The sequence below is a fragment of the Colletotrichum fructicola genome (assembly GCF_000319635.2).
Source record: "Colletotrichum fructicola Nara gc5 chromosome Unknown KSG_Nara_v1_contig01, whole genome shotgun sequence".
Classification (NCBI taxonomy): Eukaryota; Fungi; Ascomycota; class Sordariomycetes; order Glomerellales; family Glomerellaceae; genus Colletotrichum; species Colletotrichum fructicola.
The window spans coordinates 2,365,951-2,381,887 of record NW_027094051.1 but is presented as its reverse complement, the minus strand read 5'-3'; the positions used below and the strand labels follow the sequence as shown (position 1 = coordinate 2,381,887).

Genomic DNA, 15,937 nt, shown 5'->3' with positions numbered 1-15,937 from the left:
GGGTTCCATTGTCTTTTTTCTGCTGCTTCTGTGGAAAGCCGCATGCGGTAGCTATTGCAGAGGAGACCAGGAACAAACATCCGAGCTTGTTGATGAGCGTGCGGCATCGGGGGTTTCCACGTTTCCAACCTCTCCGTCTTCGCCGGACCTAGCCCCGGGGGGGGATAGGAAGAGTGGATGGCTAAGGGTATGATGGAACATGACGGGGTCAGACAGGACAAGGTAGGTATAGTGTGTACTAAGGAAAGGTAGGATAGGGCGGCCGTTTGAGGGTTTGGCAGTCTGTCAGATGCCGTGATGGTGTTGGCAATATGCAGCAAGGTCGCATGGCATGTTTGTCGTTCGTGTGAGCTGCTCGAGCTAACATCTGAGAAAGGAAAGGAAGGGAACGAAAGGATCCATTCTGATCCATTGTGGTGCTTCTTCCCCCTCTCACTGATGGAACCTAATCGCAGCCCACTTAGCTTGGAAGCTGCACAGGACGTCTCGCGAGATACACTTGCAGGGTGTTGTTGACGTTGGAGTTGTAACTCAGTACTTGCAAGTCTTGTAAAGAAATCAAAAGAATTGGACCGGGGCGTCAAGAGGGCAAAATGGTAACAAGAAGCATCCAATTAAGACCGGGTGTTGTTCAAAAACGAGGCTAAAAGTGGCCTCATCAACGGTGCGGCCTTCCACCCCGCCGTGTACGTACCTTGATTCCATGCTTCTACCTGGTAGACAGGTACCTAGGTAGGTAAGAGGCTAAGGTAGGTGCAGAACTCAGACCTCAGACCTCAGACCTCGCAGCGGGCAAGCATCAAGTCGAACGCACCTGCCACGTTCTGGAGCACTCCCAAACAGGATTAGCGGCTTGTCGGCTGGACCCTGGCGTCCGCTCGGAGGGGCTCGTCCAATGGGAAGGCGTTCATACTGGGGACAAGCATGCCTGCCACACTTAGATAATCCGCAAAATCAGCCCATTCTCACTCCATCCGCCGCGCTCCAAAGCTCATGTCATGCCATTTTCCAAAATCGTTTGAAGCATCCGCGAAGCAATCTCCAATTCTGTCGAACCACTTACCTCCGCCAGCTACCGCCCAGCTATCAACACTCACCCTCGCCGTCGCAAGCTTGTCCGGTTCCTGGCGCGCCCCTCCCCTCTTTTTTTTTTTCCCCTCCCCCGAGCAATCGCCCTCATTATTTTTTTTTTCTTTTCCTCTTCTCTCACTGACACCCTTCACACCGTCTGTCCCGTGTCTCGTCTGGTCTGCAAGCCCTGGTCAGGTCTAAGGTCTTATTTCTGGTCTGCTCGCTCGTGGTTTGCTGCTGCTTCTGCTGCACCCACTGTTCTGGTCCTGGTTTCTGATCTGCCCTGGTCTGGCTGCATACCCAGCGACCCTACCCAGTACTATTATATCTCGAATACCACCTCCGGACCCAACATTTTTCCTGTCGCACACACACACATCCTCGGACGAGAACACCACTGCACCGCTCAACGGCTGGAGCCGTACCTCTGTTTCCGCCCTCGCCTCGAGCTCGAGCTCCACGCCCGCTTTAGTGTGTGCCGTGTGTGCGTGTGTGTGCGCCAGTGTGGTGTATCCTACTTCAACTGCGCATAGCACACGAGAACCCCACGTTTACGTCCACCTCCACGTCCAACAACAAGCCAACTTCTGCCGTGCGAGCGCGGCTTTGTCTAGACAACCCGACTACTACGAAGCCTCATTGCATTGCCTTGACCTTGCATAGTTAGCCCTCCAATTACCTCGGGCCCTCCACACAATTACCTGCCTGCTGTCCCCGAAAGGCCAACCCCGCCTGTCTAAGAGACTGTGATATCACTGTACGAACTATGGCACCCGGTATACTCAATTCCGACGGTTCAATGGACGACCAGCACGCCGGCACCGCCGCCGGGCGTCTTAACGCTCTGGACGCCACCGTAGATACCCTCACTCTCCTTCGAAGCTTGCCTGAGCCTCCTATAGAGTCCCAGGTATGCGTTGTCGGCGCTGGACCTGCCGGTCTCATGCTGGCGGCCAACCTAGGCCGTATGGGTATCAAGGTTGAGGTCATTGACGACAGAGCCGATCAGACGCCTGTTGGAAGGTAGAGCGCACATCAACCACATCCGACTGTGTCGGTTCGCTAACACCCACGTAGAGCAGATGGACTCCAGCCCAAGACCATCGAGACCTTCCGCCAGATGCGCCTGGCCGATCCTTTGTTGCAACGAGGCGTCCGAGTTTACGACATTTCCTTCTGGCGAAGCACGGCCGATGAGCCTCTCCACAGACTGGGCCGCGAGATTCACTACCCTCCCATAATTGACGTGCTGGACCCCTACATTCTTTTGGTCCACCAGGGCATGGTTGAGGGCATCTTCATAGATGACCTGAAGAAGCGCGGAGTTGAGGTACGGAGGAACACGGCGTTCGAGTCCTACAGCGTACCGGAAAACAAGGCCGGGCCCCTCCAGGTCAATTGTCGCACGAACGTCACCCAAGACAGGCGGACCATTTTGACGCAGTACCTAATCGGATGTACGTCTGGCAGAGTACTCTGTTCTTCCGATGCAAGCAGCTAACGAAATCCAGGTGACGGTGCCCACTCAAAGGTTCGTAAGAGCATCCCGGATGCGCGGGCCATTGGTTTGTCGCAGCCCGCCATCTGGGGCGTTCTTGACGGCGAGCTGATTACCGACTTTCCTGATATCTGGTCCAAGACATTAGTCTACTCCCAAGAGTACGGCTCGATTCTGATTATTCCTAGAGAGAGGAACATGACCCGCTTCTACATTGAGCTCAAGGCGAACCCCAAGGCCGACAAGCGAGAGCTTGGCCAAGAGTTCGTCATGGCTCGCGCAAAGAAGATTATGGCTCCGTTCGAGGTTGACTGGAAGTACATTGAGTGGTTTGGTCGCTACCAGATTGGTCAGAGAGTGGCCAGCCGGTTCTGCGACTCCCACCTGAGGGCCTTCCTTGCTGGCGATGCCAGTCACACGCACTCCCCGAAGTCTGCTCAGGGCATGAACACCTCGATGCACGACTCCTGGAACTTGGCATGGAAGCTTAACCTGTCCATTCGCGGACTTGCGAAGCAAGCTCTTCTCGAGAGTTACGAGGAGGAGCGAAGAAAGATCGCTGTGGACCTCGTCAACTTCGACTACGAGCATGCCAACCAGATTGCCGGCGGTGACGCTGTTGCACTGGCGGAGAACTTCAAGACGAACGTCCGTTTCATCTCTGGTATCGGTGCCGAGTATGCGGAGAGTCTTCTGAACAGATCGGATCCACAGGGCCTCGTTATGGGAGACGCCAGACCCGGTTGCTTGCTCCCTCCCGCCAAGGTCACCCGCTACATCGACTCCAACCCCGTTGATATCCAGCTCGACATTCCAATGCTCGGCCAGTTCCGCATCTATCTCTTGATGTGGGATATTCAGGCTTCCAGCCCTTTCCTCGAGACCTTCTGCCAGTCAATCGCCTCTGCCAACTCCTTCATCAGCAAGCTCTCTGCGTCTGCGAGTGCGTCATATGCCGCGCAGCCCAGGCTGCCATCTCCCGAGGATATTTACTATCGACCCGAGCGATACACAGCCGTTAGCCATCTCTTCACATTTGCACTGCTTAGTAAGTTGAATTGCACGTGGATCCATTCGTTGTACCTGCGCTGACAAACCCCCAGCCACCATGCCGAAGGCCGATGTGGAGATCTCAGACCTGCCAGCCCTGCTGCAGGACAGCCGCTGGACGTTCTACCTGGACGACATCCCAGAACAGGACACGCGCGGCCAGCTCTGCACCAACAAGTGGCTCGGCAGCCTCGGCCCTGGCGAGGTTGCCATCGTCAACGTACGACCCGACGGCTATGTTGGATCCGTCGGCAGGTGGGACTCGAGCATGGATGACGCCGGCGAGGAGGCTGCCCGCTGGCTTGATACTTACTACGACGGCTTCCTTCAGCTGCCCAACGGCGGCGCCTCCCCCACCCCGACAGCAACCCCCATGGCAGTCTAGACATGTCCAATCATTAATATCTAGTCTGTTCTCAGGGGCGACTATTTTGAAGCGTTTCTGTATCATACTACACATCTCACATCACGACACATAATCAAGGTGCTTGGAAACAGGGCATCACGCATTATCAAGAAAAAAGCAACGCAGGCATGAACTCATCACACTTTCTCTCTCCTTCCAACTTGTCCAGCAGGTGTTGGGGAGTGCGGCGGCGGTGCGATTGTTATCTCGGCATTTTCAGGAGCTAAGGGGGTAGAGATGGAACAGTAAGCAACTTTGCTGCAAAGCGTGCTTGGTTTCTCTTGGTATCTCTTTACGGCATTCTGGGTTTATTTTTGTGGCAGCCGATTCTCTTTTTTTTTCTTCTTTTTTCTGGGATGGACCACCATAGCCAGGCAGAGAGACACATGTCAATAGACGGAATCTTCATTGCAGATCACACATCCTTTCAGCTCCACGATGCCACGCGCAGACTGGGGCCATCATCGTGAGAACATGGCACCATGGCTTGGGATCCCTGGTGAGCTGTCATCTCCCTTTTCCCCATAAACCCACAGTAACAGCTCCCGATCCGTCCAGCAGTATGCCGAGGGAACTCCTCTGGCCTTGCCCGAAGAAGCTGGTGCCGCTCGCTGCCTGCCGCAAGCTCATGGCAAGGCAATGTCCCTGCACGGCGAAGCAACGGCTAGCTTTGAGGCCAGCTCCCTTGCATCAGACGACCTTCCACCCCAGCCCTATCAGAATCGTACCACGCTCACGTCCCCCGCACCGTCCTCGCCGACAACCCACCTCTCATCGCCCGCCAGCGCCGCCCCCGACATGACGGCCCTCCACATGTCATCCGGGAACTGCACCTCTGCCCGGCCTGCGTCTCCACCGTCCTCCTCTGCCTCGGCCGTCGTGGTCCCACCACCACCACCAGCAGAGAAGGACCCATCCACAATCGCGCTGACCGTCTCCATTGCGAAGCACCGCCTGCCGCAGACCCGCACCCCCGCCGCCTCGTCGACGACCTCGGCGACCGTGAGGTATGGGAACTCCTCGTGGCGCCAGCAGGGGGCGGCGGTGGCTCGTCCAGGGCTGCTGCTGGAGGAGGAGGAGGCGGGGCAGAAGGACCTTTCCGCGTCGCCCTCGGCGCCGCACTCGTCGACCCACGCCGGGCCAAGAGCCGTGAGCGGGACGCCCGTGCTCCGGAGAAAGTGGCGCGCCGGCGGGGTCTCGGAGGACTGCGGCCCCGCGGCCCACTGGTGGTCCTCCTCCTGCAGCACGACGTTGCCGCCGCGGGCTTCGTGGGTCGTGTCGAGGACGAGGCGCATCAGGCGCGGGGTGTCGCGTTGCCGGATGCCCCAGCGGTCCAGGTCGCCGTTCGTCAGGCGCAGGACGATTTCCGGGCCGGCGTCGGTGGTGGGTTTGTGTGTCGAGGACGGGTCGATGGAGGGTCTGTACGCTGAGGGGGCGTTGAGAGACCACACGACGAGGCGCTCGAGGGGGGTGTCTTCGCCCCAGGGGGAGCGGGTTGGCTGGTGGGCGTAGAGGGCGTAGTGTGTTGCGTTGTGCGTCGAGAAGAGGCGGTCGGAGGGGGAGAGGGGGAGGCCGAGGTAGTGGATCTTCCACTCCGAGCGGAACTCGACGATGGGTGGGGACGACGCCGAGGGGTGGAGGGGCGAGGAGGTGGTGGTCACGGTGAAGGCGGACGCGAAGTGGCGATGGGCTGTTTCTGAGTCGTTCAAGGGGTGGGAGCCGTCCTCTTCTGCCCACTCTATGACCAAGATGTGATGCGAGAGTCGGACGCGACGGACGATTTTGGAGGACCAGTCAAAGGGTACGGTGGTCTCGCTGTTTGATGAGAGATCTAGGGCTTCGAAGACGGGCGGAGAAGAGGGGGCGGGGTAGATGATGATGCCATCGGAGCATGTCCACCTCCGGTCTGGGAGCTGGAGGGGAAATGTCATTTCATCGCGGCGGAGGGTGCGATTCCAGGGGTTGAAGGGGTAAAAGCATTTCGCATCCTTGAGAACCGGGATCGTGGTGAGAGTGTGGTACGTGCCGGATGTGAGGCTGTAGTAGCGGCGGGCCACGGAGGCAAAGATGGACGGCCAGTCTGAATCTGGTTCTGTTGCCAGCTCCGCATTTGGCACCAAGGCTGGTTGGCTTTCGTTTGCTGACGAGATTTGGCATCTCAGAGTGCGGCATTCTAAGGATCTGGGGAAGAAGACGTGGAGGAGCGCCTGGGACAGGTCTGGTCTTGTGAGAGCCGCGTGGGACGCACGGGAGACGCGGCGGTGGACGACTATCTCGCGAGGCTTCAGGTGGGTGATTATGTCGAGGAAGAGGGTATCGGGAAGGTCTGTCAATTGAAACATCGTGGCCTGCTCCCACAGCTCCTCCTCCTTTCTTCAATTGGGCCGTAGACGAGCGACCATTGGTGGGTCTTGAACGAAGACAGTCTGAAGCTTGAATGGACACTACAAAGCTATGAAATCAAATTACAGCCCATTCGATGCAGGTGATGGTCAATATGACATTGAAATTGTCAATTTGGTGACTAGTAGAGGTCAAGATACGTTGTCGCAGCAGGTGCTCTGGAAGCTTGCATGAAGTTGAGATGCACGTATGAGACGACCAAAAATATGGATCCATATTACTAAGGCGCCGCAGGCCAACTAGACTGGCTGTTGGACGATCCTCGCAACCGACCAAGCTCTCATCAACAGTTCAAATTATTACAACCCTCACAAGTAAGAACAAGAGATATTCATGTCGAAATGCTTCATTTTGGCAACTATGAAAATACAATAACTCTCAACCTCATTTATCATGCGTGAACTGCTTTAAATGCCTCATTCTTTTGATCAACCTGACATTCCTTTTTCAGTCCAGCCGGTTACTTATCAAAACCCTTGAGATAAGTTTCATTAGCCCGTGTAATTCGAAACCAAAAACACCGTTATCGCTCCATTGACGGCTCGACACCCGGCTGCGGATAGCATCCCGCAAAAAGCGGGACCGGCCCCGCCGACCGGGAAGTTATCGGAACCGGACCGGGCATCGGATACCCCTCCAAAACATGATTACGATTGGGTGGGCATGGAGACGTCGGCCTTCTGCGACACAGCGTCGGCGCTGGACCACAGAGCGGTGACGGTCTTCTGCTGAGTGTAGAAGTTGATGCCGGGCTTTCCGTAGAAGGTGTTGGCACCGCCGCCGGCGATAGACTTCTTGTTACCGGTGAAAGAGAACATGGGCAGAGGGACGGGGATAGGCACGTTGATACCAATCTGGCCAGCCTCGATGTTGCGGCGGAAGGTCTCGCCAGTAGCACCGGAGCGGGTGAAGATGGCGGTGCCGTTGCCGTACTCGTTCTTGTTGATCAGAGCAATGGCATCGTCGAGGGTCTCGACGTTGAGGCAGACCAAGACGGGTCCGAAGATCTCCTCGGTGTAGCACTTCATGTTAGGAGTGACGTTGGAGATAATAGTAGGAGCAACCCAGTTGCCGTTGGGGTACTTTGCGGGCTTGAAGCCACGGCCGTCAAGCAGGATAGTGGCACCCTCATCCTCGGCGCTCTGGATCAGGCTCTCAATGCGCTGCTTGCTCTGGGGGGAGATGACAGGGCCAAGATCGGCACCCTCCTCGAAGCCACCGTTGACGCTGAGCTTCTTGGCCATCTCGGCCAGCTCGGGAAGCCACTCCTTGGTCTCGCCAACCATAACGAGGGTGCTGAGGGCCATGCAGCGTTGGCCGGCGGCACCAAAGGCAGCGCCGACGACGGCGTTGAGGAACTGGTTCTTGTTGCAGTCGGGGAGGACGGCGGCGTGGTTCTTGGCACCCAGGTTGGCCTGGACACGCTTGCCATGGGCGGAACCCTTGTTGAAGATGTACTCGCCGGCCTTGTTACCACCGACGAAGCTGACAGCCTTAATAGTGGGGTCCTCGAGGATGAAGTCGACCGTCTTGTGGGCACCGTGGACGACGTTAACAACGCCCTCGGGGAAACCTGCCTTCTGGCAAAGCTCGGCGAGGATCATGGCCGCACCGGGGTCGCGCTCGGAAGGCTTGAGGATCAGGGTGTTGCCGGTAACGGTGGCGATGGGGATGCACCAAAGCGGAATCATGGCGGGGAAGTCTGGACAGTTAGCTTCACTTTCACTCATCACTTACACAAGAGGCAACTCACTAAAGGGGCAAATGGCAGCCACGACACCCAATGGCTCGCGGTAGCTTCTCGTCTCCATGTCCTTGGCAACCTCCAAGACCTCACCCTTGAGGAGCTCCGGGGCACCGCAAGCAGCCTCGGCGACCTGCAGGCCACGAAGAACGTCACCCCTGGCGTCGGCAAAGGTCTTGCCCTGCTCGAGGGTGATGCTCGCCGCGAGACGGTCCCAGTTCTCACGGATGAGCGCAACAAACTTGAACATGATCTGCTGGCGGGCGAGAACGCTCATGGCGCGCCACTTGGGAAACGCCGCCTCGGCAGACGCAACGGCGCCCTGGAGCTCCTCGGTGGTCATCTGCGGGACGCGGGTGACGAGGTTGTTGGTAGCGGGGTCATGCAGGTCGATGAAGTCGGTGGCCTTGGAGGTCACAAACTGGTTGTCAATGAAGTAGGGGGTATCTTCGGGCTTCGCGATCTTCTCGTGGGTGTTGGGGTACGACTCGGCTGTCGAGGCGAGGGCAGCGTTGAGGTGCTGCGCCGTGGCGTGTATCCTCCTCGCCGCAACGGCGGGAACAGACTTGGAAGCCATTGCTGGTGAGGAGAGAATGGAAGAGCGGGCGAGAGAGAGTCCAGAGGAACGGCGGGCACTGGTAGTGATGCCTCGAGAAATGGCTCGACGCATTGTGAAGAGAAGAAGGCGGGGGAGGGGAAAGGGAGAGAGAGGTTAAGAAGGGGGAGCTCTGCTTGAGGACACAATTGGCAGACTAGAAACAGATGGTGCAACAATTGTCGGTCAGTTCGTCCCTACTGCAATGCGCACTAGACAGAACCAATTATCAGCCACGTCGACGGAGGCCGGAGTCGAGCGACATCGTAGTCCCTTATAAAGTCCAAGGGAACGCGGCGAGCTCCAAGAGTGTGGGGAAAGGTTGGGGTGGGGTAATGATAACGCTGCTTCGGATCCCTGCCCAGTTCCCCAAGCTCCCACGGTTGCCCTTCCCTGCTTTTCCTGCCGAAGCCGGCCTAAATGCCGCCATAAACCGAGTGGCCGAGCGTCAGGTGCACGCAAGCCAGCGGCGGGGAAAATCATAGGCGTAGCGTATCCAGCGTAAACGGCGCGATGGGATTCAACTGTCCCGTTCTTAAGCGGAGAACAGGCGGGTGGGCCTCTACCTTGATACAGACCCGACACAACTCGACAGATCCCGGCTGCCACCATCTCCCCGCGGGATTCAGATTACCTTATCCGTATCACTCGCGGACACATTCCAGATTCAACTGCACTCCTTTCTCTCCCACGCGCATGACATCCAAAAGCATTGGTCAATCCTTTTTTTGGTTTGCTAAGGTTGCTATAATACACCTACGCCATGCTTCTCTGCCTGTCCCTCTCATGACCAAAACAGACATATAGTGAGGGAGGTTAACTGAAAAAAAAGCAGCATCCGTATACCTCTTCGTTCCTGATAGTAGGACCCTGTTGCTCTGCTTCAGACAACTGCCACGGCCCATTTTTTTTCACCGAGAGTATGAAAGAGAAAGCGAGCTAATTCACATTTCCACCTTCAGCCACGTTCATTTACGAGGAGCTTCTGGTGTTGCGCTTGGTGGCCTCCTTGGCGGTGTCGGCGCCAGAAGCGACGGCCTTGGTGGCCTTGTCCTTGACCTCCTTCGCCTTGTCCTTGGCGTCGGCGGCGGCCTTCTTAGCGGCAGGGGGAGCGCCACCAGAGCTGGCAAGACCGACAATGATGGCAATGAGGGTAACGAGAAGGGCACCGATGCCACCGGCAACCTCAGGAACGAACTTGATGGCCTGGATGGGATCCTTCTGGGCGATGGTGATGAAGAGGTCAAGCTTCTCCTTGATGAAGTGGACGGGGTCGTCGAGGAACTTCAGGTCGTTGGGGGACTTGGGCTTCTCGGCCTCCTTGGGCTTGTCAGAAAGCTCAGCGAGCTGCTCAATGGGGTGCTTCTCCTTGAAGGACTCCTCGGCAAGCTTGGCGGCATCCTCGACGGAGTGACCAATGTAGATGTTGTCGAAGAGGATGTCGCTCTGCATGGTCCAGATCTCGAAGCCAATCTGTCCAGCAAGTGTTAGCAGGTGATGGTCATTTCAAAACCAGCAGATTGAGATGAAACTTACAGCTCCCATGGGCTCGAAGTTGGCAGGGGTCTTGTCCTCGTAGTAGTCGGGGTTCTTGATCTTGCGGGGAGCCCAGACGCCCTTGTAGGCAGGGTTGTCGATGTAGGGGGCAGTCCACTTGCCCTTGTAGTCGGGGTTCTTCTTCATGGGCTTCTTCCAGGGACCGCAGCCAGAGGCCTCGGAGCACTTGGGGTTGGGGACAGTAGGGGCGATCCAGTCACCGTCCTCCTCGTCATCCCAGTCCTCGGGCTTCTGGGCCTCAGGGTCGGGAATGGTGAGAGGCTCCTCCTCGAGCCAGTCCTCGGGCTTGGTGGCCTCCTCGTCGACAATCTCGTAGGGAGCATCCTCATCCCAGTCCTCGGGCTTCTTGGCCTCGGGGTCAGCGATGCGGGCCTCGTCAACCCAGTCCTCAGGCTTGGTGTCCTTGGCGTCGTCAATCTCCTTGGGAGGGTTGACAGCGGGGGTGAAGTCCTCGAGAAGGGAGCCAGTCTTGACCTGGTCGCCGTTCTGCTGGATGATGTAGGTGTTGTTGGGGTGAACAATGAGGGTGTAGAGCTCGGTGGTCTTGACAATGCGAGCGGTGGGGGGAGAGTTGAGGTGCTTCTCCTCGTACTCGCCAGTCTTGGGGTTCTTGTGGTTGAAGATGAAGTGGACCTTGTTAGTGTGGCCGCACTTATCAGGACCAAACATGATCACATAGGGAGTGGCGTTGGAGAACTCCTCGGAGTGAAGAGCCTTGTTCTCGCGGAGGAGCTTGAGGTAAGCACCACCGCACTCGAGGCCATCTGGAGGAGGAATTCGGTCAGCACCGCGCAAAATTGAGCTGTCGAGTGTTGGGGCATGAATGAGACTTACTCTGAAGCTTGACCTCGTACTGGACAACGAGAGTCTTGCCCTTGTTGTCAATCTTCTTGGGGAACTTGGCGGAGATGGCGTGGTGAGCAGCGGGGTTCTTGACAACAAGACCCTTGTCGCCCTCCATGCCCTTGTAGACCTTGGGCTCCTCAACAGCCCACTCGCCAACGTAGGCCCATTCCTCCTCGTCCTTGCTGTCCTTCTTGGCGTGGGAAGGAGACCATCTCTGCTCCCAGTCGTCGGTGAACTGCTCAAGGAAGGGGGCCTTGAGGGTGGTAGGCTGCAGAAAACCAATTGTCAGCAGTTTGCTACTTGCGAGGTTGGAAAGCATGAAGAGTCAGGTGCGGAGAAGCTTCCCCAGGCATCCGGACCGCTGCCACGTGCATTGAGCTCGTGCCTTCAGGCCAGATGCTGGCACACGGCGGCGGTGAGGGGCGATCGCAACAAAGAAGGTGCTGTTCTGGAGAGTGTGAGAGGGATGGAGAGGAGCAGCTTACGGTGAAGGTAGGGATCTGAGGAGTGACCGAGGTAGCGGACTCAGAGGCAGTAGAGGCCTTGTCGTCGCTCAGAACCTTCTGGGCATCGTCGGCGTAGGCACTGCCAGCCAGCAGAGCCGCGGCCGCGACAGCTGTAATCTTCATGATGGAAGAGACCGTTGGACCAGGTGGAAGAAGGTATGGGAAAGATGAGAGACCTCAAGCTTGGTAGCTTAGGCAGGTACGGGTAGGAAGAACTGTCAATTGAATGACAAAGTCGGTTGCTCCCAGCGCGCAGGTGTACGGAGGAGAATTGATCTGGTGAGGAATTTCCCAAGGAGAGGAAAATAAGTTTCGGAAGAAGGAATGGGGCGAGCGAAGGGAGACGGATTTATTATCTGTCTGTGAGGCAGGAGCCAGCAGAGGCAGGTGCAGGTGCAGGCGGGTGGTGCAGGCGTGGACGGGTTGTGCTCAACGTGTCCTTTTTTTTTTGGGTAAGGTGTCGGCAAGCAGCTGCACCCAGAAAAGGCCAGCTGGAGAGAGCTATCACCTCTCGGGGTAAAGCATCGCACTGCTCTGCACCGGGGAACACCTCACAAAGAAATAAAATTGGGGAACCTACCCTGCTGGGCCTGGAGGGTGCTAGGGGACCAGCACTTGCCGTGCAGCGCCTCACCTTACAACTCCAGGGGTCGTCGGGGTAGCCCTTCAGTGTTCACCTGCAATCCAGGCTGCTCACCGCACCAGCACACCAATACAATGCCTTGCAGAGTGCTCTGGTACCTTTTACAGTGGGCTCTGGCCTGTGGCTGACTGGCTGGGCAAAGTGCGGGGACGCGGTCCAGAGGCCCAGGGGTGGGATCCACACCTGCTAGCAGTGAATGGAAGGAGGGGAGATTCAAGGTGCTTCGATGAGCTTCCAAACCACCACTGCTCATAGCCTCATCCCGGTCTGCTCTGGAACTGAAGACCGAGCTTTGGATGCTCCTTCCCTAGCTGGCAACATGGAGTATGGTCCTAATTTCTCATGTTCTATTTGAGCAGTTCGCATGTCACTTGGCCAGAGTCGTTGGTCTGCTCTACTCGAATAGCCTGCCATGCCCGCCTGGTTTGAGATGGTGCGCCTTACCAGCCACCAGCATTGCGGGTGGTCCCGAGCTGTCTGGGCCCAATGGACGCATGAAGTTGATGTCTAACTGGAGGAACTCTGAATTACGCCAGCATAAGGGACGCGGGCTCAGATATGCCTCGGCCCACGCCTGACACCAGCCCGCAATGCGATATCTCGGGAAAGTTTCAGCGTCCCAACGGCTGGGCAGGGCATGATGCTGTTTTGGGTAGGTAGGCGGGCTGCGGAAATGGGCGATTTAATATCACCCAGAGTCATTCCTTCAATCGCAATTATTACCGTCAATCTCACCTCACGATGGGGCACCCAGTATGTACCCACCCGTAAATAGCAGCACTGACATGGCGCATCTCACATATCCGTAGCTCTGTCGCCCGTAGTCGGAAAGTGGTTAGGTGTCCTTTCGCATCGACTGCCCTGCGCCAATTCAGCCTCATCTGACGGGGCTAGCCGCCGATTCTTCACCGGTCTGTCACATTAGCCTTTAGTGCGGTCGACTGTCTATCCGCATATCCGCCAACCCGAATCTCTATCTTGATCCAATCGAGTGTCTTAGTAAGCCGCCGTCGTCCAGTGCGTCCAGTGGAGAGAGGCGAGCACAGAGACCCCGTTCGATACCTAAACCAACGCAGCCAGCCAATCGATAGCCGCGGACTCGTTCTCGCATCCCACCCTGCCAGCGAAGGGACCTCGCTGCAGTGTGTGTTCTGTGCCTTGCGTGCTATGCCATGTGGGGAAGAAGGAAGTTGTCACTGGCCAATTGAGCCTCATCGAGCGAGTGTGTGGCTGGTAGAAAATTTCCGTGATCTGAGCGACTTACAATACCTGATTGTGACGAATTTCTTCAATCTACCTTTTGGACAACAAGAATTGTTTGAAAAAGGAGGCATACGACTACTATACTTTGAGTGCATCGCCTCAAAATTTCCGAAAATCATCGCGCTCGTGGCCGAAGAGTCTGTCCCTGCGCCTTTACCCCGCGACTCATTATCACCCAACCATCCCTCATCTCATCTCACTCCACAGCCCATCATGGCTTCCGCCGGTGAGATCGAAAACCCCGACCAGCTTGTTACCTCCGAAAACCCGGAGCACCCTGCCAACCTCATCCCTTCTCTCTGCGCAAAATTCTGGCATCTCGGCTGGGTGACGGGCACTGGTGGTGGTGCCTCTATTCGTGATGGGTAAAGAATCTCCCCCCAAATTGTCCCCCTTCCCCCTCGTGAATACAACAAACCGCTCATACAGAGCCATTGTGCTGCTATTGTTCATATATGAAATCTGTTTGTCGTATTGTTTCCCTTCAAAGAACCATACTACACACTCTATACAAACACCGCCCACAAACATGATCGCACACTTACACCCTCCAGCGACCTCGTCTACATCGCCCCCTCGGGCGTCCAGAAGGAACTCATGAAGGCCCAGGACATCTACGTCCTCTCCCTCGCGGCCCAGGAAGCCTCGCTCAAGAACCGTGTCTACCTCCGCTCCCCGCCCTCCTACAAGCCCTCGCAGTGCACCCCGCTCTTCCTCGCCGCCTTCACCCGCCGCGGCGCCGGCTGCTGCATCCACACCCACTCCCACTGGGCCGTCCTCGTCACGCTCATCCTCGAGGGCCGCGGCCCGGGCAACGACAAGCTCTTCGAGATCAACAACATTGAGCAGATCAAGGGCTTCGGCAAGGGCTTCCAGAAGCAGGGCAACCTCGGCTACCACGACACGCTCCGCATCCCCGTCATCGAGAACACGGCCCACGAGGAGGACCTGACCGAGTTCCTCGAGGAGGCCATGGACAAGTACCCCGACACCTACGCCGTGCTCGTCCGCAGGCATGGCGTCTACGTCTGGGGCGACAACGTTCACAAGGCCAAGACCCAGTGCGAGAGGTGAGTCAAATCAGTTGCCTGATGATGTTGACGCGCAGCGTTTTCCCCCATCTTGCCTCTTCCCGTGTCTCAATGGATCGTCATATGGCTAACACAGCCTGATTTAGCTTGGATTATCTGTTCCAGTTGGCCGTTGAGATGAAACAGCTCGGCGTCCCCTGGCTCAGCGACATTCCAGTCACAGTACCTACTAGGAAATAGACGTAGCATGATATCAATAAACCAAAAGAATTCGAGTTTCCACTTTACCTATGCCCATGCCACAAGGACCCTTCTCGGTATCGATTGCGGGGTATTGCAGGGTCGACAGCTAATACGCTCGCGCGAGGGAGGATATTGATTGGCAAGTAACAAACATATCGGGTGCACATCTAGACGAATCACAACCTGGTTGTCAAGGGATTGGAATAGTTGATGATTTGCAGCAGACGGTTTCTCGTCCACTGGCACATTACGATTGTTCCATATAGTCTGCCTACTCATTATTGACCGCATATACAGTATACATCTCCCAAGTGGTATCTTTCCATCATCACCTCCTGATCATCCAGCTCATTCGTATTTTTCCAACCTCAAATGCAAGAAACGAAGAATGCCTATTCCATTTACAGAAGGGCAGCGGCGACCATACCGATGACACCGAAGGCTGCGGAGCCAACGAGAGCGGGGGCAGCGTTTCCGGTAGAGGTTCCGCTGGCAGCAGAGCCGGTGCCAGTAGCAGTTCCAGAGGCAGAGCCAGAAGCGCGGGTAGCAGAGCCGGTGGCGGCAGCAGTCTCGGAGCCGGTAGCAGTGGCAGCGGAGGCAGAGTTGCCGGAGCCGGAGCCAGAGCCGGAAGAGCCAGTGGGGTTGGGGGTGCCGCCGCTGGTGAAGTAGTACTCGGAGATGCAGCCGTCACGGCACTTGGCGAACTTCTCGGTGGCAGCGGCAGATCCGTCACCCTGGTCGCAAGCGGCAACGCACTCGGTGGTCTTGTTGATCTGGTCAGCGTTGGGGCTGGGGACCTGTATGAGCAGCACATGTTAGCGATCTGTGATACAATCCCTGAGAAAGCTTGGCTTCATTGCGCCTCCGCCAGGGAGGCACCCCAAACTTCGTGTGTCAGACTTACAGCAATGCACTTGGCCTGGCAGTTAACGTCGGTGGCAGGGCAGGCAGCCAAGCACTTGGTGATGGCAGCCTGAGCGGAAGTCTCAGCAACGGCGGCGCTGGAAGTGGCAGAGGCCGAGGACTGGGCGCTGGCGACAACGGCGAAGACGCCGGCAACGAGGATGGAGGTGAAGCGCAT

The 15,937-nt window shown here is 56.9% G+C and overlaps 6 protein-coding genes across 6 annotated transcripts; 2 read left to right on the top strand and 4 right to left on the bottom strand.

Moving 5' to 3' along the window:
• Positions 1-1,837: 1,837 nt before the first annotated feature.
• On the top strand, positions 1,838-4,004 carry PHHY-0 (Phenol hydroxylase; the record flags this gene model as incomplete). Its single annotated transcript, XM_066150707.1, has 5 exons — positions 1,838-2,094; positions 2,149-2,528; positions 2,583-3,217; positions 3,284-3,617; positions 3,673-4,004. The coding sequence occupies 5 exons, from the start codon at positions 1,838-1,840 to the stop codon at positions 4,002-4,004; spliced, it is 1,938 nt and encodes a 645-aa protein (XP_066009659.1).
• Positions 4,005-4,741: 737 nt separating this feature from the next.
• CGGC5_v000693 (uncharacterized protein) lies at positions 4,742-6,367 on the bottom strand (the record flags this gene model as incomplete). The annotated part of the gene is made up of 1 exon (XM_032032163.1): positions 4,742-6,367. One exon carries the CDS (start codon positions 6,365-6,367, stop codon positions 4,742-4,744), a length of 1,626 nt encoding a protein of 541 aa, XP_031888484.1.
• Positions 6,368-7,075: 708 nt separating this feature from the next.
• On the bottom strand, positions 7,076-8,842 carry CGGC5_v000692 (Methylmalonate-semialdehyde dehydrogenase; the record flags this gene model as incomplete). Its single annotated transcript, XM_032032164.2, has 2 exons — positions 7,076-8,130; positions 8,182-8,842. 2 exons carry the CDS (start codon positions 8,840-8,842, stop codon positions 7,076-7,078), a joined length of 1,716 nt encoding a protein of 571 aa, XP_031888483.2.
• An 897-nt stretch (positions 8,843-9,739) lies between these two features.
• Positions 9,740-11,799, bottom strand: CGGC5_v000691 (Calnexin-like protein; the record flags this gene model as incomplete). Its single annotated transcript, XM_032032165.1, has 4 exons — positions 9,740-10,240; positions 10,304-11,088; positions 11,159-11,438; positions 11,656-11,799. The coding sequence occupies 4 exons, from the start codon at positions 11,797-11,799 to the stop codon at positions 9,740-9,742; spliced, it is 1,710 nt and encodes a 569-aa protein (XP_031888482.1).
• A 1,996-nt stretch (positions 11,800-13,795) lies between these two features.
• MDE1 (Methylthioribulose-1-phosphate dehydratase) lies at positions 13,796-14,853 on the top strand (the record flags this gene model as incomplete). The annotated part of the gene is made up of 3 exons (XM_032032166.1): positions 13,796-13,947; positions 14,137-14,652; positions 14,760-14,853. The coding sequence occupies 3 exons, from the start codon at positions 13,796-13,798 to the stop codon at positions 14,851-14,853; spliced, it is 762 nt and encodes a 253-aa protein (XP_031888481.1).
• A 404-nt stretch (positions 14,854-15,257) lies between these two features.
• On the bottom strand, positions 15,258-15,937 carry CGGC5_v000689 (uncharacterized protein; the record flags this gene model as incomplete). The annotated part of the gene is made up of 2 exons (XM_032032167.1): positions 15,258-15,653; positions 15,761-15,937. 2 exons carry the CDS (start codon positions 15,935-15,937, stop codon positions 15,258-15,260), a joined length of 573 nt encoding a protein of 190 aa, XP_031888480.1.